The 25,679-nt window shown below is 33.9% G+C and overlaps 1 protein-coding gene and 2 non-coding genes across 4 annotated transcripts in view; 2 read left to right on the plus strand and 1 right to left on the minus strand.

Moving 5' to 3' along the window:
* Positions 1-25,679, plus strand: part of LOC145783540 (enteropeptidase-like) — a 53,794-nt gene that overhangs the window by 13,126 nt on the left and 14,989 nt on the right. Inside the window, exons 4-9 of one of the 2 annotated variants that reach the window (XM_082595440.1) lie at positions 184-333; positions 1,746-1,863; positions 2,688-2,838; positions 3,700-3,799; positions 4,772-4,930; positions 7,126-7,272. In XM_082595440.1, coding sequence (XP_082451566.1) covers positions 184-333; positions 1,746-1,863; positions 2,688-2,838; positions 3,700-3,799; positions 4,772-4,930; positions 7,126-7,272 — 825 coding nt within the window. The remainder of the gene's footprint in view (positions 1-183; positions 334-1,745; positions 1,864-2,687; positions 2,839-3,699; positions 3,800-4,771; positions 4,931-7,125; positions 7,273-25,679) is intronic. The other variant, XM_082595441.1, reaches the window with a different exon arrangement.
* Trnal-uaa (transfer RNA leucine (anticodon UAA)) lies at positions 14,387-14,469 on the plus strand. The gene has a single exon. It is a non-coding gene; the product is annotated as a tRNA-Leu (tRNA).
* Positions 19,371-19,453, minus strand: Trnal-uaa (transfer RNA leucine (anticodon UAA)). Its single transcript has one exon. It is a non-coding gene; the product is annotated as a tRNA-Leu (tRNA).

Below are 25,679 nucleotides of genomic sequence, written 5' to 3' on the forward strand. Positions count from 1 at the left end.
TTTTTTGTGAAACTAAAGGTAGGCTTTTCTCAGCTTTGTTTGAAAAAGTTGTGTGCTTATTTATGATATTTTGCAATAACTCTGACAACAAACTATATACAATCACAGTAAAATAAGTAGAACATATTGCATGACACAATTTTTCAAAATCCATTCTACTTCACTTGTTTGTGTTTAACTCAGATCAATTTAACTGTACATTTGAGGACGGTTTGTGTCGAGGTTGGCGTAATATTGTACAACCAGATGACCATTTTGATTGGCAGTTGCGTCGGTCTTCAACTCCTTCTTCAGGAACAGGTCCGACATTTGACCACACTCTTAAAAACCGAAGTGAGTCAAAGAAAATGTTTAAGTGTAGAATTTTTTAGCAAGTTTAAAGTAAGTTTCTACATGCAGGTATATCCTTTTGATTTCTTGAGAAAATTAATGTAAGTTGTTTCTTACTGATGAGAAGTAAGTTTAGTCATAGCATGATAAAGCTATTTAGAATATGCACTACAGTTGAGGTTAAGTTTTGCTTTTAGCAGCATGATCATTGTTTATTTCACAAATGTAGATGCAAACGACCATTCTTCAGTCTCGTTCGTCATTGCACATGAATTTGAAAATTGTGTTCCGCAAGTTATAATGCAAACCGCCACTACCACAGCGAACCCGCAGCATCAGGCTAAAACAGGCCGCTGGAATCTATATTTGTGAAATATTTAAAAATATTTTGTCATTTCTTTGTTTTTGGGATCTGGCATAACTCAACATTAAATTCGTTTTTGTTGTAGCCTACTTTGCTTTTATGCTATTTTGCATTAGATAGTCACGTATCTCTAAAACAGATTACAATATCTGCTTCTTTTAAAATACTAAAAATTTCGTGAGCAGCCTATACTGATAGAAGGATAAAAAAGTTTTTTTTTTAAAACTGCTTCCAGCAAGTTCACCGTACGAATCAAAAAAGGTGGTTTACAAAAACTGTAACACCCTGATTAGATGGAAATTATACATTTCTTTAAAACAGTGTTTTTTAACCACGAGTCCGAGGACTCATAGGCTATGTATCACGCACTTTATCGCGGAATGTGTATGTATCATTTGTCCCTGGTCGCTGGCTGTTGTTTCCTGAATAGCTTGAGATGGGGTTGTCAATTGTTTTTAAGGACGTTATCCATGAACGGAAAATGTCGATTTAATTGTATCAATATTAAAGTTTATACGTACTGCTGATTGTAAATCTTTTTATGTGCTACACGTAGTGATTATATACTTTTTGATGAATTGATACTATTGCTGTTATTTGATGACAGGCAACACCTCGACTAGGAAACCACAAGGTTATGCGGTGCTGCCAGTCCTTTCTCCATTATATAAGTGTTCTATTGTATAACTACTCGATTTTTTCGTCTTGAAAGGACAAATATGTAAAAAAAAAAACTTTTTCTTTCAAATGAGTCTACCGATAATTCTGAATAAGTCCTTGTTTCTTCGAGTGCACGAGCACATCGACTTTAGAATGTTGTGGTACTTTCCCAACGTAATTTACATACTTTTCAATCGAATAGTGAATTGAATGTCAATTATTTATGTTTTTTTGGGTGTCGAATATTCGCAACGTAGCTCGTTTGGAAAATGCAAATTATTTTTTTCTCTTTTTATCTTTACACAAACTGTGCTTCTCATATTAGTGTCGGGCACGGAACCTATACAGGTCCTTAAAGAGAAATATAATAATGATGACGACGTCTTTGCAGGAGGCCAATACATTTTTATTGAAACGTCTTTTCCTCGTGAAGAAAACGAAACTGCTATTTTGGTTTCACCTCAGATATCTTTCAACGAAGGAAATCGAGAAATGTGCATTTCATTTTGGTGAGTTTTGAGGCCTTTACGTTTTTGGTAAAACAAAATATTTGATATGGTTTTTTATGTAAAATCAATCTTAGAAAAATCAAGCCCTGCTAACATGCAGAACAGAATTATCTTGCACTTGTAACTATAAAAAACAAAAAACATAACATGTTATTATTTAGCCTACTATAGCCTAAACTCATCGAAATTTGGAAAATTAGTGTCAGGTTTGTATTAGAAAAACAGTGTAGGCCTAATATTACAATTTTTGATGTGGTGTTTTGAATTTACTCTGTAAACTTTTTCATTTTCCAAAACACCAAAACACATTTTCCATTTTCAAAAACACCTTTTCATTTTCCTAAACACGATTATATTTGAAACGAAAGAAAAATTACCACTGATGAAATTTCTATTAGCCTGCATCCTAAGAACACAAAACATAGGCTACAAAAGATGTGCGCTACTGTCAAAGCGAGTGCTGCCATGTAAATAAAGGTATCTGTAAGCACTTAATCACTGAAACAACTTAGCAACATCTCCATTGACTATTAGCCTACTTCCAAGGGCTTGTGATTCTGCTAATGATCTTACATGTTTGACCTGCCGACAACATTTTGTATGCTTGGCTGAGTCATCCAAGTTATGACATCTGCGTTTCTTAGTCTCTGTCTTTATCCTGACTTTATATCGCTTTTTTTATTTATTTATTTTTTTTTATTTATAGTACCGGTAACTGAACTTATAATGATGCCAAAACAAAATCAAAATCAAACTTACCATAATCTAGCCGAATTTGCCCTTATTAGAATGATAACACACCTGAATATGTTTCCATGACTTAGGTATCACATGCTTGGAATTTCTGTTGGAAGGCTGATTGTTACCCAGAGATCTGGTAATAACAGAAGGACTCTGTGGGAGAGAAGCGGACAGCAGGGACCTGTTTGGATACAGGGATTGGTGGAGGTGAACTACGCATCCCAACCTCTTCAGGTAAAAACGTCATCCGGCTTTTTATGTTATATAAATGGAATAATGGAATCAATAAATGCAAACAAAAAACGTAAAAAAGTTTTGTAAAAAAAAAGATCGACAAGAGAGCCTAGCCACCCTTATCGGATCTAGCTGTTTTTTTTCGTGTCTGGTGCGACACTACTTGGGGTAGCCTACAGGTTTATCTTGTTATAACCTGCGTGCATTAGGCTACCACCTTTTATCTCCAAAATTATTTTAACTAAAGTAAACCACTTATCCTGCCAGCGAAAGCACAGTTTTCTTAAAATGATCCTCCTCATCTGTAGAATGAGATTTTGCATGATTGAAAAACTCTTTTGCAATTGCTGGATGGGGTGGCATTATAGCACTATGCGAGAATAACGTGTTTCAGCGAGCACCACACAAAAGTATAGCTCAAATTTGATAAAACCGGTAAAAGAGTTCTAAATTTTTTTCCCATTCCTCCAAGTTCGTAACAATTAGTAGCATGCAATTATTTTCAAATTTCACAACCTAAAAGAATCACAGTTGCAGTTAAGCGTGCTAATTTTGTATTGATTTAACGCACTGCTTTTATTGCATAGCATAATTTTCATTATTTCAGAAAGGTACCAAACAGAAGTTTACTTTTAATAAAACTAGTAAACCATCATAGATTTCTTTCCCGAATTTTTAGCAAAAATTTTCACAAAACTTGATAAATTTGACTTCACTCCCTATATTTCAGCTCTGATAACAAAGAAACAAGTTTATATGTTGAAAGTTATATGTTTTTTAATCAGTTTCATTTTCACAGACAAAAAGGAAGCTAGTTGTTTTGAAACTCTGGATTAAACAACTTATTCTTTTTTTTATCAGATATCTTTCACTGGCACTCGTGCAAGCGAGCCGTACGGAGATATCGCTTTAGATGACATTTCAATTACAAGTGGACCTTGCGACAGAAGTCCAAGTCCTGGTAGAGCGTTTGTACCTTTATAACATAAGATGCAGTATTTCTTTTTTATTTAAGGCTAGGTAGCTTAATGCTTTAGATCAGCGTTTCTTAACCGGGGGTGCTAGCACCCCCTGGGGGTGCTGGAATAGACTGGAGGGGGTGCTAAATGCATGCAGCATAATATCAAAAAATGTCATTTTACTTTTTTGCATTTTTTCGTCTTTCTGCCAGTATCAGCAGTTGTCATATCAATAATTGCTGTTTCGAAGTAGCCTGATACCTGGTTTGCTGTTATTGTAGTCATCTCCCTGCGCAACTTGATCCTGAGTAGGCTAGTTTGTGCGAACTTCCCTGGTGGGTGCATACCTGCAGTTTTGTATTCACCTGCAGAATCTCACCATGCGTGAATTGCGCGCATTGAAACACAGAAATTTTGTTTTTTTAGGACCCGTGTATCCCTGAAGAGTACTTTTAAAGAATAAACAAATGATGCATTTGTACATCGCTTTTTTCCTTCACCAAAGGTTAATGGCGGCGCCCAAATTTTGACATGCTTTTTGATCGCTGGCGATATATTTTGTAGTGAGGTTTCTTGTCTAACAAACTGTTCTGTTGTTTTAAGAGAGTTGATTCACTTACATAATGGTGAATGAAAGTCAAATGCCAAATTCTGCATCAACTTTGTTCAAACAACAGCACAGTTTGTTAGACAACAAGAGACTTCATTACAAAATATATCGCCAGCGATCTGCAGGCATGTCAAAATTTCGGCTTCTACTATTAAACGTTTATCCGGCATTGCAGTATAGTCGTATGTTAATGATAGTTAGGGGGTGCTAGACTGTTCAGGCCTATTTACAGGGGTGCTAAAGTCAGAAAAGGTTAAGAAACGCTGCTTTAGATAGAATTGTACTAGAATCATATGTTGTTTAGTCTGTATAAATGTTAGTGCATATCGTTTCTTAAAAGTGAGATGTTTAAGTTATGTCGTAGATACAACTTTCACACCGACAACACGGCCCAGAAGTCCAACCTCAACTTTCAGTAGAACAACACAGCCGAGAAGTTCAACCTCAACTTTCAGTGGAACAACACAGCCCAGAAGTCCAACCTCAACTTCCAATAGAAATGTTATCCCGACAACAGCACCAGGTAGTAATGTTAGGCCTGCAGGATAAGGTAACTCATTGCAAACCACGTCGTGTTGCTACAAATCAATGAATGAAGCTATCGAATGCCCATTTATTAAACAATATCAACTTTGATTGAAACAGTGCACTTTACAATATATGACATCAATACGACCAGTAGAGGATTTAATAACACTGGCTGACACAATTTTTGGTGCCGGCAGTTTTTGAACTGATTTAGACTAACTTTGGAGCGCTGAATCTGAAAATGCAATCAGTTTTTCTCCATCAGGTCAACTTTTTAAGTTACAGTGAGTTTGACTTTTTTGCAATTGCCCTACAAAGTAGCACAAATACAATACGTTTTAATGCTGTCATTATGGGAGTACAACCTTTATTATTACTCTTGCATTACATTCTAAAACAAACAATGAAAGCAGACAATGCCAAGACAATTGTTTTCTGTGTTAAATGCTAGTACGTTCAAATCAAGTCAGTGGTTCCCAACCTTTTTTGGTGTCGGGGCCGAATTTCAAACTTCAGAGTACGTATGGAGCCGCATGAAAACACTCAAGTAATTATAATAAAAATTTTAAAGCATGAAAGCATGTACTAACGAATAGCAACACTAACAAGAAAAATAACACAAATCAATTTAATGTCCAACTTGGCTTTGAGCGTGCTTTATGCTAATTGGTATTGGTTGCAAATTATTGGGCTTGTTTTTGTGTTGATTTGCCTGTTTTGGGCTTGTTTTCAAAAAACAACCTGGCATCACTGTGTAAGATGTAAAATGAAAAGTTCACTGACAGTGCAACCTCTACGACACAACGATAATGCAGTTTGTAAATAATTTTGACTTCGTAAACAATTTTGACAAGTCAAAAAATAATCGCCCTAATTATTATAAATAGATTTTTTATATTTTTTGAGGGATTTTCAGGGGTCAATGAGAGTCGCAAGAAGGCTAGCTTGGAGCCGCATGCGGCTCTAAGAGGTGCGGTTGGGAATCACTGAATCAAGTCCACCCCGTTAGCTCAGTGGTTACGCGCCCGGCTCAAGATCACGGCGGCGCTGGTTCGGCTCTCGGGGTGTGCGCTTGAGCAACGCATTTCAGGACTGTTCTCCATTCAGCGGCACCTAGTGAATGGAATAATTCCCCGGCAACAACACTTCAACAATCGGAAAACTTCACTCTGCCAATCTCGGTAACTGGCCCTGCGTCAAGAGCCTCTACAAGTACGATATGCGAAACTACCAGAAATAACCTATCAAGGCTTTGTCAGTCCGAGAAAAAAAATTCAAAAACCAACCAATCAAGACAGCATAATGGTGCTTTTTTCAGAAATTTGTTTGATAGTTGTCACCTTCCATCCATCAGTGTTCTTAACTGTGATAACAGTAAGGCCTACTACTTCTTCTCTTCTTTCGTATGAGAGGTTGGTTCTATTTTTGGAATACATTTCATTGGGGTCAAATGTCCGGGCATTCTTCGAGCAACCACTTGATTGCAGAGTGCTCCAGCGTTGATAGTCCAACTGCCCTTGGTAGAGTAAACGTCGGGCAGTGGTAGAAGATGTGATCTGCTGTCTGCTTCTCTGCACCACAGTTGCATGCCGCAGATGTTGATAGGCCCCATTTGTGCATTACTTACAAGTACCATGGTTGTCACTGACTACATAACTATTTTTGTTCTGGCGATAGCCAAATACGTGATAGCCAAATACGTGATAGCCTATTACCAATGCAAAAGTTTATGAATATAGAGAAATTCTAAAGAAAAAAAAAGGTTTATAAATATGTTCATTATAACTTGGGTTTATGAGGAAATGAAATGGCCTGTACAAAGATAAACTGTTTGAGTAATTTGGCAACATGACAGTATTACTTTGTAGACATGCCATGATACATAAACTGCAATTGAGTTTCACTAAAGTTTGAACCCAAAATGCATTGCTAGTAAGCAAACCGTTTTAAACAAGTGTTTTACAAATTAATAGCCATCAACATTACAGCTCATAATGCGTAGTTTATAGGTTGTAATTCGTTTGTTTGACAACCTTGTTGATTACGAGTTAGACAAATGCACTAAACTGTGCTAGCCTATATATTTTCTAAGTTGCTTAACATGGGAAAAAGGAAAAGCATCCAAAAGTTGACTTCTAAGCAAAAGCTCTAACTTTCTTTCTAAATTTTGCCGTCTGCCTTTGTCTACAGATTACGAATATGAAGTTGTGTGCTTGGTGGGAGAATTCAAGTGCGTTGTGCATAAGATCTGTATTTTGGAAACTATGAGATGTGATGGAATCTTGTTCGATTGTCCTGATAATTCAGACGAAGCAAACTGCACTATTGGTGACTCTGGTGAGTGGCTACGAGGCAGTGACGTGGCTATACATGGGAAGTTCTGAACATACCCAGACAGCAAAATCCGTCATTTTTGCATTGATTCAACGTCTGCCGCAGCCCAGGGTAGTTGAGGTTACTGAAATATTGACTGCTTCTATAGTCTTGGTTTTTTAGGTGGTTGAAATGGCCAGATTAAGGTCACAATGCTGAATCGCTTATATTGAGCGTTGTTTTGGTTTTGGCATCTTGAGAAGATCATCTTGCTCAGTGTTGTTGTTAACTGCTTTTCTCTGCAACATCACACAAGGTTTAAGGGAAATTTGTTAAGCACAAAATTTTAAAACAACAGAAGTTCGTTTGAAAATCTCATTGCGATTTTGAATATACTGAACAATAGACAAAGAGGTGCAAAGAATAATAATAATGTACGTTTTTATATAGGGCTGTGGCTGTATCCATCGCAGCTATGCGTTGCTCCTCAGCGCTTTACAAAGCAGACTGTGTCTTCTTCTTCTTTGGCATGAGAAGTTGGTTTTTAAACTACGCTTCATTGGGGTCAAACGTCCGGGCATTCTTCGAGCAGCCACTTGATTGTAGAGTCCTCCAGCGTTGATAGTCCAACTGCCCTTGGTAGAGTAAACGTCGGGCAGTGGTAGAGGATGTGATCTGCTGTCTGTTCCTCAGCACCACAGCTGCATGCCGCAAATGTTGATAGGCCCCATTTGTGCATCAAGGATCCGAAGCGGCCGACACTCGTGCGGAGGCGATTCAGCCGTACCCAGGCAGGTCGGCTGAGCTCCTTTCCTGGTGGCATGGGTTCGACGTCAGGGACAAAGGTGTGGAGTCTGGAGGTGTTGTGTGTCCACTCCTCTACTACTGTTGGGATGTGAAATGATTGCTCTACAAGTGGACAATTGTAAAAGTATGAGAAACTAAAATTGAGAAGTTGTTTCATTTGAGAAGGACTTCATTCAAGCCTTACTTCAGGGCAGGTGTTGTTTAGCCAGGCTCTCGAGTCTTCATCAAGTTTAGTCAGTAGGCCTACACGTTTTCTATTTGGAGTGTTCATTATATGAACTATTTTATCTTGTTTTTTCTTGTTTAAACACGACAATAAAACATTTCCCTCGGCGCTAAATTCTTAGCACCGAATTCTCCGACATCGAATTCTCGTGGCCCCAGTAGCCTACTGGTATACCAAAATGCAACAGTCGTAAACTTACATAATAAATTTCTGGAATGCAGAATTAAGATACAGTATTTCAATAACATTATGTGAACCAAAGTTCATACCTAATTGTTTTTTTTTATGAATATAGGTTATTAGGTTTTAAAAGACAAGCTAAAGCAATAAATTGCTTGATTTGAGTTAAGTGTTATTAATCAGTACAAACAAAGTCAGCTGTCAAGAAAGTTGTGAAGAAAGTGAGCAATTGTCAAGCTCATTGCTGTGCATTTTTTGAAATTGAGTTCATCAGTTTCAATTTGTTTTGGGGGGAATCTAGCGCGCTTATGGCTACAACATCTAGAAGACGTTGTCTCAATAACACAAACATTTTCTGTTACATCTGTGGTTATTACACACTAGAGCCTAACAGAAAACCAATCGATGATTTTGTAAAGAGTGCTTATCTTGCTTACTTTAAAGTGAAGTTGAGGATCAAGATAAGTCTTAGGCTCCCCACATTGTTTGCAAAACTTTAAAAGAACTTTTACGTCAATGGACGAACAAAAGAAGAAAAGGATTAAGGTTTGCTATTCCAATGGTGTGGCATGAACCAAAAGATCATAATAACGACTTCTGTTTTTGTGTAGTAAACACAAAAGGCATAAACAGGAAAAATAGGACTTTCTTGCAATATCCAAACCTAGCTTCAGCAATCAGGCCATCAGTGCTACACACTTGTACACAGTGAAGAACTTCCTGTTCCTGTTTTTGAAGGGTTGCCACAATTGGATTTACTTTGACGCATATTTTCTAAAAGAAAACATTGAGAACCATGGATCAATTTTGCATACTAGACTTGTCATATCTTAGCAAATATGTGGATAAAATTTCAGTGCAAATTTTTTATGGGGTCATGGGTAACCAGGATATTAAAAGGACCCCATTTTTTGCTTTTTTTTTCATTTTGACCCATGTTTCATATTAAATATCTCCCAACTTTTTAATATTTGGGTACTGAAATTTTCTTAGTTCATAGAGAATTTTGTAAAAAACACTTCTACCAAATTTCAGCTAGACCCAATCAAAAATGGGGTCTTGGTGAGCTTTTCAAATTTTGGAAAATTTTAGCCGAGAGCTGGAAACGGCCAACTTTGGGTGTCTATGACCTTTGACCTTTTAGAGTGACAAAGTGAACGATGTTGTTTTTTTAATATTTGGCAGAAGTACTATCACCTGTAAAAAAAATTTGGGTTGTTACCTAACTTAGGTTAGCAGTAATAGGGCCTCAAACATGGCCAAAAATAAAAAAGTTGTGCCCCCTCAGCAGAACCCCCCAAACTAAATGCTTCATAACTCTCGTGTTTCTCAATAAATTTTACTCACATTTTGCAGGTGTTCATCATATAGAATAGTGAAAGGGTGTGTAAAATTTAAAGAAAATCGGAGAGGTGAAATTCCTTGACTGTGAGTAGTAGTAGAGGGATGGTAGAGCAAGTAAATGTAAGAACCCTTGGTAAGAACAGGTAAGGACCCTCGCTCGGTAAGAACCCTACATCGAATCCTTTGTGGTACGAACCGAAGATAAGGTTGTTTGGTCTGAACTTTGTGGTACGAACTGGTAAGGACCCTCGCTCGGTAAGAACCCTAGATCGCATCCTTTGTGGTACGAACCGAAGATAGGTTGTTTGGTCTGAACTTTGTGGTACGAACTTGTAAGAACGGATGTTATGATGTAGCCAGCGGTACTAAGCCTAGTCGGTACGAACTTGTAAGAACGAATGTTATGACGTAATGATATGTAAGAACGACCGGTAAGAACTCTATGAACGAACTTGGTATCGAACCCTCCGACCTAGGACGGGTTCGGTACGAACGAGTGATGCTAATAGGTTATGTATTAAATCTAAGTACGAACTTTAGCTAGAAACTACAAGCTTACTTGCTATATAACTTGGTTTACTTATAAAAAGCAACAAATAAATATTTTTTCATTTGTGGTCTGTAAAGAGTGATTTTTTTAAACGCAATAAAAATGGAAAGTTTCATACATTAGATGTCTTGTTGGTCTGTTGGTGTGCATGCATAATCACAGTGGTTGCAATAACTACAAGATATAGAAAAGACTTTAAAACATAACCAGCTTATTTTTATTAATTCACAAAGCAACCTTTTAAACTGAAAGTAAAACGATATGACATTGAAAAGACTTTAAAACATAACCAACATAGTTTTATTAATTCACAAAGCAACCTTTTTACCTGAATTTAAAGCGATATGACATTGAAAAGACTTCAAAACATAACCAACATATTTTTAGTAACTCACAAAACAACTTTTTAACCTGAAATTAAAGTTAACAAACTCATTTTTGATTTTACATCATTGTGGGTTATTTTAATGTTGTTCTAACTGTAGACACACAGCTGGAGACCACTGCAATAATCTAACTTCTACCAAGCAAATAACCTAACACTTAGCACCTAACACCTCGTATGCTAGTCAATAGGAAAGTCATTTTTGATGTCACATTATTGTGGATTCTTTGATTTTGTTTAAATTTTATAACTGTAAACGATGTAAAGTTCATAGATCGGTTAATATACAGGGTTTGTTTATTAATGTGTGGGTTAATATGCGGGGTTAATTTTATAAACGTTTTGTTAACTTTTTGTCGGATTGGGTGTAGCTATGTTTTTCGCAAAGGTGTTTGCTTGTAAGAATAGAGTTTTCACTATTATAGGTAGGTCTATTCGCTCGATTCTAGATCTTTCCAAATGCTGTGTTTTGTTCTTGCTGAATTTCGGTAAATCAATGAGGTTTCACTGCTTTTTGGTTTGTATAGGTTAGTTAATTTCGTTATACTTTGGTTCTTTTAATCAGTGGCTTGCTTTTAGTTTATTGTAAGGTAAATGGTCAAAGGGGTGCTTAGTCGCTTATTAGTTGGTTATATATAAGACTTATTATAATCTATGACTGGTCTAAAAGCTTAATAAATACTGCATTTTAGCATCTTTATTTCGGTTAATCTTCGTTTCGGTTTATGTTGGTTTCGGTAAACCTTTATTTCGTTAGGTCTACATTTTGCTAAAGCAGTGTTTTTTTACTAAAACTTTATGGTAATGTGTATTAAATGTTACTAGTCTGAAAAATTAATTTTGTTGGTATAATATCACTTAAAGGTTGTGAGAATCATAGCTTGACCAAAATGACCTAACTTTAAGCTTGTCATGAAGGCATAACATTTACGGTTTTGTTTTATGATCTTTACAACAACTGCACTACTCCATGATATTAACATAAAGGTACAACTCAACACACAAGCAGTACTGTAAATTGAGACATAGAACCTCCTGTTTTGGTTGTGTTCAACTTAGATCCATGTCTCTTATCGTGTTTATCTTATCATTTTGCTAAGCATCCATTTCATAAAGATCGTTACAGCAATGATTTTAGCTAAAACTTTATGGTAATGTTTACAAAATGTAACTAACTTGGAAATTATTTTTGTTGATATAGTATTGCAATGGCTTAGTCAAAACAATGTAACTTTTGTTATTTGTGTTTGCATAAACAACTTTTACGTTTTTTATATGATGCTAATAACAGCTAAACATTTAACGTTGTCTTTTATGGAATGAGAACACCCAAATGAACAGCTATGAAACCAATTGTTGCAACACATAATCACACTTGATGATAATAACACACAAAGAAGATCCTGAACACAAGTTTTACTTTGTAATTATGAAACAGAAACTCGAAGGTTGTGATGTTTTGTTGTAGTTTCTATAAACTTGTAAAAAAAACATAACATTTGTTAAACTATTTTTCAGTTTGTGAATTATGGAACATAAACTTTGTAGTTAGTTAATAATATTTTTTGATGGTTGGTTAGTGCAATAAAAACTTTGTGATTTGTTGAAATTATTGTTCAGTTTGTAACCAAAATTTAAGTTGTGATTTAAAATAATTTTTCGTGTGTATGTTATTAGAATAAAGTTTTTAGTTTACACTTTGTCAAAACTACTTTTTAGTTTGTAAAACAAAGCTTAACTATTTTTGCATTTATGTTATTAGAATAAAACTTTTAGTTTAAAATTTGTCAAAACTACTTTTTTAGTTTGTAAAACAAAGCTTAACTATTTTGGTATTTAAAATAATTTTTCGTGTGCATGTTATTAGAATAAAACTTTTAGTTTAAAATTTGTCAAAACTTAAGTATTGTTTTATTTAAAATAATTTTTCATGTGTATTTTTTTAGCAAAACTTTCATCATGTTTCCTTATTTCACATTTATTAACTTTACAAAATTTCATGTTATGTGAATAATTATGTATATAATGTAAACTTCATATTTGATTTAACTTATAAATTAATTAAGATAATAATAACTCAAATTGATAGCTTTTTTGTACATAGTTTTGTTTGAAACAAAAAAATTATGATAATGTTTAATTTACAATAACTTATTACTACTTATTGTGAATAAATGTGAGTTATTCTCAGATTGATATTTTGTTTTCTTATTTCTAAAATATAATACATCGGCTTATCTATTTTTTATATGTTGCACAATTCAGTTTTTAAAGTTTTAGAGTAAGAAATCAAGATGAGGTATTCCAGCAACCATATCGGAGCGCCTGAAACCATAAAATGTAGCTACTCAAAGTGCACTTATAATTTGCAAACGCTTCAAACATTTTCGATATGTCACATTAGACTTTTAAATGGCAACACCGTTTACTTAAGGTTTCACCTCCATTCTGTTCTGAAGTTTTTTATTGTTGAGCTGTTGGTTCCGTGATCGATCCCATGCTTCCATTTGTAAGAAGTATTAGTTGTAAAGAAAGGAGCGTTGTTCCCGGCTATCAGCACAAGGCTGAGCACTCACTAGTACAGCAAGCAGTTGCGATTCGCTAACCATATCGGTGTAGCTTTCACGCTTGTTAATACTTGGGTCACAGGTATTTTTTCACATTTTCAACCCTCCTGTTATTTTTTGTTAAACACAAGCATGATTTACTTTGTAAATGGTAAAATTTTCATGCTGGTAGTTTTATCAAGCATATTAGAATATAGTACAATTCATCTGTAAAGATAATGATTGCCTAAACTTACTGTTTTAATATAGCAATGTAATATTTTTTAAATCGTGGTAAGTTGTATAGTGCATAAATCATTTTTAAGGCCTTTGTGTTTTGCAATCTCCGGAACCACTGTAGGCTACAAGATTCTTTTAAGAAGCAAAGGAAGTTATGTTCTTCAGCTTTTTGTAATTATATCTAACCTAATAGATAAACATTCAACCTCTAACAGATATACTAAACTATTTTATTGCATTGAAAGATGTTTTCTAGCAACCCATCGTTTTACACGTTCTATATGCCTCTAACTTTATGTAATAATTTTACCATATCTACTTATAGCTTAATTTCAGTGAGGTATATTTAAAACAACAACTTTTTTTTTTTACGAGTGTAAACCCACAACTAAATTTTTTCACTTCTATTCGTTGGTGGGTGGAAGCACACAAGCAGGTCTTGGAAACGAAAATTTATTTATGCCTGTTCTAATGCATTGTCTTGTATCCAAACCACACACTTGATCTGTTAGCCTACACTGATTGATTTGTATAAAAACGAACCCACATTTCCTTAATTCCTATCAAATTCGTATAACGAAGTGTATCATACAACTTAATCGCTTGCTTTAATTGGATAACACCCTTTAATAAACTGCTAGCACCTCGTGTTCGAATAGCTTAGGCACCTGCTATAGCACATAATTTCATGATCACAAGTTTTCACAGTCGAATTATGTCTTAAAAGTCTTTGTTTTATCACAGTCAAAACATCTTTTAAATGAAATTACAATAAACTGTTTTATGTTGTATAAAACATACCTAGTATAACAAGTTTTAGGTGGGTCATGCGTACTGAGCACTTGTTTAGGCCACAACAAACTAGATTGACCGAGTGGTTAAGGTGTTGGTCTTAAGTACCAATGGACTAGCGTCCGCGTGGGTTCGAATCCAACATCTAGTATTTTGATTTTCGGTTATTTTGTAACACATACTTTGATTTATTTTGTTTCTTAACATCACTTCAGTTGCTTGTACACACGGTTGTATTTTTTTCTCAGTCATAACAAGGTTCCTTTTTCGCATAAAAACATAGAAATCTAAACATTTCCAATAAGTCACCTTTTGTTTGCTCAGATTTCAACATAAATAGATGAAAAATCGGTTTACCTTTGATCTATTTGACTATTTTCTGACAAATAATAACACTTTTGCAACAACTTATTAGGTTTTTACGTGTGTTCTAACTACAATCTACTTATCACGAGTTTACATGGCGGATAAAAATAAAGAAACTCAGCTTAGAATGGTGTAACCTTCGTGATTTGCGATAAGTTTGTGCCTACAAAATGTCAATTTTGAAACTGAACCAAAGTTATGCACATATAACCATAACATCTTACTTATTTGTATACAGCAATACCAAAAGTAGTAATTATTTCCAACCATATAACATCATCCATTCTGTTAGAATCGATGTAACCTATTTTTTAAACAAGTCTGAACACGATTTATATTAAATTAGCGCTTTATTTTAAATCGATCACAACATCATTTCAAATTGATTCTCTGGTAATTAAGTTTTTTTTAGTTTTTGGTAAATGTTTATTTGTTTACATCATGCAAAGGCACATTTTTTATTTCGCTGTGTTATTGTTTGTTTTGTTTTTTTGTAAATATCTCCATCTTGTGTGTAACTTTAAGTGTTTTGTAAGATCTAAACAACACTCAATCAATGTGATACATTTCATGGTAGCTTTTGAACAGGTCTAAACCGGTTTTGATGAAAATATGCTTGTAAACACATGATGATGCTTTATTAAATGACCCACGTATATCAATCACGAGCCAAACCAATTGCAATAATTTTGTTTCACAACATCAGAAGACTTTGTTTTCGTAGATTTTAATAATTGTTTGGTCTGTAATCGACTTTACCGGTTTGTTTACCATCAACTTACGTTTAAACATTAGAAAATTACTTCAACATTCTACTTCGTTACATAGTACTATAGCATTTACGCGTGATGATTTCTTGTAAAAACTACAAACCAATGACACCAATTTATTTAACAGAACCATCAAGTGAACATTTGTTCATCATTACCGCAACTATTTCTATTGTCTTTTCACCATTCACCATTGAATCATCTCCTCAGACTTTCTTTTGTCGTGTGTTATTATCATCATCAGCCGGTCATGCCACTGCTGACAGATGGCCTCCACATATGTTTCCACATCATTCTGTCTTTTGCTGTTTTCATCCAGGTGATGCCAATCTTTTCTTCTATGTTATCTCGCCATCTTCTTTTTGGTCTCCCTCTAGTTCTTCTTGCATATCTTGGTGTCCATTCTGTGGTTATCTTGGCCCATCTGTTATATAATGTTTAATTCTTAAAAATGTGTTATTTGAACAATTTTCCGCTTTTATGCTTATCCTCATCTCAAATAGATTGCTTGTGAAGACAGTATATTTTAATTGTTTCCATATTATAGTAAGGTAAAGATTTCCATGTTTCATTTAACTCTTTTATCTTGCTCCTACATCTAAACTTATTGTTTGGTTCTTCTTGAACTGTCTTTCGGTCACATGTTCCTGGTGCTTCATCTTTATTACCCTATCTCACTTAGAATACACTGGTTTGTGGTTAGTCTTTGTAATACCGACATAATATGCATATTATGCACTTTGTACTAGTTTTTACTTCCAGACAGTAGATTCGACCTCTTTATCTTCACTTAATCTTACAGCACAACCGCTTTAATTTATTCCAAACACCTCTTCTTTAGTCTTTCTCTGATCTTATTGGCTCAGAACTTAATAAGTTTACCAACTCGTCTTTCTGTCTTTACATATCCAATTATCCATGGTATTTTACCACCACTCGTGTGTCTTTTCGCAGATATAAATCCAAAGGTAAAGCTTTAATTTTGTGTAACATTTTCAAAATAACTTCAAAGGATTTTTTAAGACATGCCCAAAATATCATAAAGTTGTGTTTGAACCTAGAAACAAGAAGAAAAACAATGTATATCTATGTAATACTTTTCACTAAACACAGATGCAAAATTATTAAATCACCCAGTTTTGATGATGACTGTCTGTTACACAATAACAATCTATCTTTTGCTTGAGAAAAAAACGCTTTTCTTTTAGAAAAGTCACATATCTGTACACACTTTTCCACAGTGATTGTCTAACAAAGTGGTGCTCCTTCCACAACACTTACTCGAGATGTTTGTGGTGACGTACTTGTATTTAATATGATTATGTTATGCTAACTGCAAGCTATCAAACAAAATCTAAGACAACGTAATGCATTCACCAAAGCACATTTGTCAAGAAAAACATATTATAACTAGATTATCCTATAAAATTATATCTTTCTATTATATTCTTACTATATATATATCATATTATACCTTTTAAAAATTATATAGAATAAATTAAAGTATTTTTGTATATATAGTATATTCTAGTTTTTCTTGACAAATGTGCTTTGGTGAATGCATTACGTTGTCTTAGATTTTGTTTGATAGCTTGCAGTTAGCATAACATAATCATATTAAATACAAGTACGTCACCACAAACATCTCGAGTAAGTGTTGTGGAAGGAGCACCACTTTGTTAGACAATCACTGTGGAAAAGTGTGTACAGATATGTGACTTTTCTAAAAGAAAAGCGTTTTTTTCTCAAGCAAAAGATAGATTGTTATTGTGTAACAGACAGTCATCATCAAAACTGGGTGATTTAATAATTTTGCATCTGTGTTTAGTGAAAAGTATTACATAGATATACATTGTTTTTCTTCTTGTTTCTAGGTTCAAACACAACTTTATGATATTTTGGGCATGTCTTAAAAAATCCTTTGAAGTTATTTTGAAAATGTTACACAAAATTAAAGCTTTACCTTTGGATTTATATCTGCGAAAAGACACACGAGTGGTGGTAAAATACCATGGATAATTGGATATGTAAAGACAGAAAGACGAGTTGGTAAACTTATTAAGTTCTGAGCCAATAAGATCAGAGAAAGACTAAAGAAGAGGTGTTTGGAATAAATTAAAGCGGTTGTGCTGTAAGATTAAGTGAAGATAAAGAGGTCGAATCTACTGTCTGGAAGTAAAAACTAGTACAAAGTGCATAATATGCATATTATGTCGGTATTACAAAGACTAACCACAAACCAGTGTATTCTAAGTGAGATAGGGTAATAAAGATGAAGCACCAGGAACATGTGACCGAAAGACAGTTCAAGAAGAACCAAACAATAAGTTTAGATGTAGGAGCAAGATAAAAGAGTTAAATGAAACATGGAAATCTTTACCTTACTATAATATGGAAACAATTAAAATATACTGTCTTCACAAGCAATCTATTTGAGATGAGGATAAGCATAAAAGCGGAAAATTGTTCAAATAACACATTTTTAAGAATTAAACATTATATAACAGATGGGCCAAGATAACCACAGAATGGACACCAAGATATGCAAGAAGAACTAGAGGGAGACCAAAAAGAAGATGGCGAGATAACATAGAAGAAAAGATTGGCATCACCTGGATGAAAACAGCAAAAGACAGAATGATGTGGAAACATATGTGGAGGCCATCTGTCAGCAGTGGCATGACCGGCTGATGATGATAATAACACACGACAAAAGAAAGTCTGAGGAGATGATTCAATGGTGAATGGTGAAAAGACAATAGAAATAGTTGCGGTAATGATGAACAAATGTTCACTTGATGGTTCTGTTAAATAAATTGGTGTCATTGGTTTGTAGTTTTTACAAGAAATCATCACGCGTAAATGCTATAGTACTATGTAACGAAGTAGAATGTTGAAGTAATTTTCTAATGTTTAAACGTAAGTTGATGGTAAACAAACCGGTAAAGTCGATTACAGACCAAACAATTATTAAAATCTACGAAAACAAAGTCTTCTGATGTTGTGAAACAAAATTATTGCAATTGGTTTGGCTCGTGATTGATATACGTGGGTCATTTAATAAAGCATCATCATGTGTTTACAAGCATATTTTCATCAAAACCGGTTTAGACCTGTTCAAAAGCTACCATGAAATGTATCACATTGATTGAGTGTTGTTTAGATCTTACAAAACACTTAAAGTTACACACAAGATGGAGATATTTACAAAAAAACAAAACAAACAATAACACAGCGAAATAAAAAATGTGCCTTTGCATGATGTAAACAAATAAACATTTACCAAAAACTAAAAAAAACTTAATTACCAGAGAATCAATTTGAAATGATGTTGTGATCGATTTAAAATAAAGCGCTAATTTAATATAAATCGTGTTCAGACTTGTTTAAAAAATAGGTTACATCGATTCTAACAGAATGGATGATGTTATATGGTTGGAAATAATTACTACTTTTGGTATTGCTGTATACAAATAAGTAAGATGTTATGGTTATATGTGCATAACTTTGGTTCAGTTTCAAAATTGACATTTTGTAGGCACAAACTTATCGCAAATCACGAAGGTTACACCATTCTAAGCTGAGTTTCTTTATTTTTATCCGCCATGTAAACTCGTGATAAGTAGATTGTAGTTAGAACACACGTAAAAACCTAATAAGTTGTTGCAAAAGTGTTATTATTTGTCAGAAAATAGTCAAATAGATCAAAGGTAAACCGATTTTTCATCTATTTATGTTGAAATCTGAGCAAACAAAAGGTGACTTATTGGAAATGTTTAGATTTCTATGTTTTTATGCGAAAAAGGAACCTTGTTATGACTGAGAAAAAAATACAACCGTGTGTACAAGCAACTGAAGTGATGTTAAGAAACAAAATAAATCAAAGTATGTGTTACAAAATAACCGAAAATCAAAATACTAGATGTTGGATTCGAACCCACGCGGACGCTAGTCCATTGGTACTTAAGACCAACACCTTAACCACTCGGTCAATCTAGTTTGTTGTGGCCTAAACAAGTGCTCAGTACGCATGACCCACCTAAAACTTGTTATACTAGGTATGTTTTATACAACATAAAACAGTTTATTGTAATTTCATTTAAAAGATGTTTTGACTGTGATAAAACAAAGACTTTTAAGACATAATTCGACTGTGAAAACTTGTGATCATGAAATTATGTGCTATAGCAGGTGCCTAAGCTATTCGAACACGAGGTGCTAGCAGTTTATTAAAGGGTGTTATCCAATTAAAGCAAGCGATTAAGTTGTATGATACACTTCGTTATACGAATTTGATAGGAATTAAGGAAATGTGGGTTCGTTTTTATACAAATCAATCAGTGTAGGCTAACAGATCAAGTGTGTGGTTTGGATACAAGACAATGCATTAGAACAGGCATAAATAAATTTTCGTTTCCAAGACCTGCTTGTGTGCTTCCACCCACCAACGAATAGAAGTGAAAAAATTTAGTTGTGGGTTTACACTCGTAAAAAAAAAAAGTTGTTGTTTTAAATATACCTCACTGAAATTAAGCTATAAGTAGATATGGTAAAATTATTACATAAAGTTAGAGGCATATAGAACGTGTAAAACGATGGGTTGCTAGAAAACATCTTTCAATGCAATAAAATAGTTTAGTATATCTGTTAGAGGTTGAATGTTTATCTATTAGGTTAGATATAATTACAAAAAGCTGAAGAACATAACTTCCTTTGCTTCTTAAAAGAATCTTGTAGCCTACAGTGGTTCCGGAGATTGCAAAACACAAAGGCCTTAAAAATGATTTATGCACTATACAACTTACCACGATTTAAAAAATATTACATTGCTATATTAAAACAGTAAGTTTAGGCAATCATTATCTTTACAGATGAATTGTACTATATTCTAATATGCTTGATAAAACTACCAGCATGAAAATTTTACCATTTACAAAGTAAATCATGCTTGTGTTTAACAAAAAATAACAGGAGGGTTGAAAATGTGAAAAAATACCTGTGACCCAAGTATTAACAAGCGTGAAAGCTACACCGATATGGTTAGCGAATCGCAACTGCTTGCTGTACTAGTGAGTGCTCAGCCTTGTGCTGATAGCCGGGAACAACGCTCCTTTCTTTACAACTAATACTTCTTACAAATGGAAGCATGGGATCGATCACGGAACCAACAGCTCAACAATAAAAAACTTCAGAACAGAATGGAGGTGAAACCTTAAGTAAACGGTGTTGCCATTTAAAAGTCTAATGTGACATATCGAAAATGTTTGAAGCGTTTGCAAATTATAAGTGCACTTTGAGTAGCTACATTTTATGGTTTCAGGCGCTCCGATATGGTTGCTGGAATACCTCATCTTGATTTCTTACTCTAAAACTTTAAAAACTGAATTGTGCAACATATAAAAAATAGATAAGCCGATGTATTATATTTTAGAAATAAGAAAACAAAATATCAATCTGAGAATAACTCACATTTATTCACAATAAGTAGTAATAAGTTATTGTAAATTAAACATTATCATAATTTTTTTGTTTCAAACAAAACTATGTACAAAAAAGCTATCAATTTGAGTTATTATTATCTTAATTAATTTATAAGTTAAATCAAATATGAAGTTTACATTATATACATAATTATTCACATAACATGAAATTTTGTAAAGTTAATAAATGTGAAATAAGGAAACATGATGAAAGTTTTGCTAAAAAAATACACATGAAAAATTATTTTAAATAAAACAATACTTAAGTTTTGACAAATTTTAAACTAAAAGTTTTATTCTAATAACATGCACACGAAAAATTATTTTAAATACCAAAATAGTTAAGCTTTGTTTTACAAACTAAAAAAGTAGTTTTGACAAATTTTAAACTAAAAGTTTTATTCTAATAACATAAATGCAAAAATAGTTAAGCTTTGTTTTACAAACTAAAAAGTAGTTTTGACAAAGTGTAAACTAAAAACTTTATTCTAATAACATACACACGAAAAATTATTTTAAATCACAACTTAAATTTTGGTTACAAACTGAACAATAATTTCAACAAATCACAAAGTTTTTATTGCACTAACCAACCATCAAAAAATATTATTAACTAACTACAAAGTTTATGTTCCATAATTCACAAACTGAAAAATAGTTTAACAAATGTTATGTTTTTTTTACAAGTTTATAGAAACTACAACAAAACATCACAACCTTCGAGTTTCTGTTTCATAATTACAAAGTAAAACTTGTGTTCAGGATCTTCTTTGTGTGTTATTATCATCAAGTGTGATTATGTGTTGCAACAATTGGTTTCATAGCTGTTCATTTGGGTGTTCTCATTCCATAAAAGACAACGTTAAATGTTTAGCTGTTATTAGCATCATATAAAAAACGTAAAAGTTGTTTATGCAAACACAAATAACAAAAGTTACATTGTTTTGACTAAGCCATTGCAATACTATATCAACAAAAATAATTTCCAAGTTAGTTACATTTTGTAAACATTACCATAAAGTTTTAGCTAAAATCATTGCTGTAACGATCTTTATGAAATGGATGCTTAGCAAAATGATAAGATAAACACGATAAGAGACATGGATCTAAGTTGAACACAACCAAAACAGGAGGTTCTATGTCTCAATTTACAGTACTGCTTGTGTGTTGAGTTGTACCTTTATGTTAATATCATGGAGTAGTGCAGTTGTTGTAAAGATCATAAAACAAAACCGTAAATGTTATGCCTTCATGACAAGCTTAAAGTTAGGTCATTTTGGTCAAGCTATGATTCTCACAACCTTTAAGTGATATTATACCAACAAAATTAATTTTTCAGACTAGTAACATTTAATACACATTACCATAAAGTTTTAGTAAAAAAACACTGCTTTAGCAAAATGTAGACCTAACGAAATAAAGGTTTACCGAAACCAACATAAACCGAAACGAAGATTAACCGAAATAAAGATGCTAAAATGCAGTATTTATTAAGCTTTTAGACCAGTCATAGATTATAATAAGTCTTATATATAACCAACTAATAAGCGACTAAGCACCCCTTTGACCATTTACCTTACAATAAACTAAAAGCAAGCCACTGATTAAAAGAACCAAAGTATAACGAAATTAACTAACCTATACAAACCAAAAAGCAGTGAAACCTCATTGATTTACCGAAATTCAGCAAGAACAAAACACAGCATTTGGAAAGATCTAGAATCGAGCGAATAGACCTACCTATAATAGTGAAAACTCTATTCTTACAAGCAAACACCTTTGCGAAAAACATAGCTACACCCAATCCGACAAAAAGTTAACAAAACGTTTATAAAATTAACCCCGCATATTAACCCACACATTAATAAACAAACCCTGTATATTAACCGATCTATGAACTTTACATCGTTTACAGTTATAAAATTTAAACAAAATCAAAGAATCCACAATAATGTGACATCAAAAATGACTTTCCTATTGACTAGCATACGAGGTGTTAGGTGCTAAGTGTTAGGTTATTTGCTTGGTAGAAGTTAGATTATTGCAGTGGTCTCCAGCTGTGTGTCTACAGTTAGAACAACATTAAAATAACCCACAATGATGTAAAATCAAAAATGAGTTTGTTAACTTTAATTTCAGGTTAAAAAGTTGTTTTGTGAGTTACTAAAAATATGTTGGTTATGTTTTGAAGTCTTTTCAATGTCATATCGCTTTAAATTCAGGTAAAAAGGTTGCTTTGTGAATTAATAAAACTATGTTGGTTATGTTTTAAAGTCTTTTCAATGTCATATCGTTTTACTTTCAGTTTAAAAGGTTGCTTTGTGAATTAATAAAAATAAGCTGGTTATGTTTTAAAGTCTTTTCTATATCTTGTAGTTATTGCAACCACTGTGATTATGCATGCACACCAACAGACCAACAAGACATCTAATGTATGAAACTTTCCATTTTTATTGCGTTTAAAAAAATCACTCTTTACAGACCACAAATGAAAAAATATTTATTTGTTGCTTTTTATAAGTAAACCAAGTTATATAGCAAGTAAGCTTGTAGTTTCTAGCTAAAGTTCGTACTTAGATTTAATACATAACCTATTAGCATCACTCGTTCGTACCGAACCCGTCCTAGGTCGGAGGGTTCGATACCAAGTTCGTTCATAGAGTTCTTACCGGTCGTTCTTACATATCATTACGTCATAACATTCGTTCTTACAAGTTCGTACCGACTAGGCTTAGTACCGCTGGCTACATCATAACATCCGTTCTTACAAGTTCGTACCACAAAGTTCAGACCAAACAACCTATCTTCGGTTCGTACCACAAAGGATGCGATCTAGGGTTCTTACCGAGCGAGGGTCCTTACCAGTTCGTACCACAAAGTTCAGACCAAACAACCTTATCTTCGGTTCGTACCACAAAGGATTCGATGTAGGGTTCTTACCGAGCGAGGGTCCTTACCTGTTCTTACCAAGGGTTCTTACATTTACTTGCTCTACCATCCCTCTACTACTACTACTGTGTGAATTGACATGGAATGGCCCTTATGCATATAAGTTCACTCATGCAGTGGAATCACCGTAACTAGAAAACTAGATCAGATGGACAAAAACTGACTGCATTTTCGAAATCAGCAATCACAAATTAGCTGAAAACAGCTAAAAAATCTTTGGCACCACAATCTTTTTTTTTATGGCTAGTGTAATTAATTTGTGAGTCACTTCGTCGCTCTCCCAAATTGGAGAAATGCTATTGCTTTTAATAAATTTCTCGCTCGTCTATCTACACTAAATCTATTCTACTGTTATAAAAGTAAAAAGTAAAGGCCATACCTTATTACATTATAAACAGCAAAAAAGCTGTTCAGACTATCAAAACATAAATCAAATGTTTTTTTCGCCACAAAAACGGTAGTTTTTGGTACCTTAAAATTTAAGCAAGAAAACAGAATGCATGGCTATTTCAAAATACCTAATAAACCTACGTGATCAAGTGTCCTCCTCTATATCCGCTACTGACTATGATACATAATTACATACATCGACGACAAGTTTCAAGCATTTTCAATACTTTTAGTACAAAGCACAAAGCAGGCCTTCAACTTATTTGTCTTCCGATTCACGCAGGGATGGATTCACGATATTTAATTTGCAATTAAACAATAAATATTATTAATACTACAAAAAGTGCTCAATGCCAAGCAAAAGCCAAGCAGAGCGAATTAAATCAAATATAGTTATTAGCCTTTAAATTAAACCCTTGACAGCCTGTTTAACCCTAAAGGAGGATCATCAGATTCAACTTTAATAAGGACCTTCTGATGATCCTCCTTTAGGGTGAAACAGGCTGTCAAGGGTTTAGAGCAAGGGTTCCCAACCAGGGGGCCATGGCCCCCTAGTGGGCCATAAGCCTTTATCAAGGGGGCCGTGGAAAAATAATAATTTTTTTAATTTATCATCTCTAAGTCCACTCCAACACTATACTGTAAACCAAAAGAAATAAATTAAAATTTAATAAAAATGTCCACTTGGGAGGTTTGATGCAAGAATTCAGCAAGTACTTACCTAACATACCAGATCAAGTTGCTATACTAGTAAAAGATCCTTTGCATTGTCCTGTTACTAATATTCCAGACACAAACGATGGTGCGCAAAGCGAACTCTTGAAGCTGCAAGAAGAGACGGCAACCCGATTGAGCTTTGAGAAAGATAGTTTGGCCACATTTTGGGCACAATTAAGCAAATCGTACCCTAAGCTAAATGAAATTGTCATGCCATTGCTGTTGCCTTTCCTATCAACATAATATCGTTGTGAATGTGGGTTTTCAACAATGTTACTTGTGAAGACAAACCAACGCAGTGTCTTGGATATTCAATATGACATGCGGCTTGCTCTTTCCATCACCAACCAGCAATTAAGACATTGGTCAGAGCAAAAACAAGCTCAACGATCACATTAACTGCATATGTAATAACTAATTAATGTACGATCCTGTTTATTGTGTGTTGTATTTATATCATGTTATCATTCTAACTACCGGTTACTGTATAAACAAGTTTTTTTAATTAAATGACGTTTCTTAACTTTTTCGAAAGGTTGAAAAAAATAGGGGGGCCATTGATTTTTCAAATTTTTCAAAAGGGACCACGGTGTAAAAAAGGTTGGAAACCCCTGGTTTAGAGACTAATAACTACATTTGATTTAATTTGCTTTTATATTTTTAGTAACCAGAGTTACAACAACTTCTTC

The sequence above is a fragment of the Aplidium turbinatum genome, chromosome 14, assembly GCF_918807975.1.
Source record: "Aplidium turbinatum chromosome 14, kaAplTurb1.1, whole genome shotgun sequence".
In the NCBI taxonomy this organism is placed as follows: Eukaryota; Metazoa; Chordata; class Ascidiacea; order Aplousobranchia; family Polyclinidae; genus Aplidium; species Aplidium turbinatum.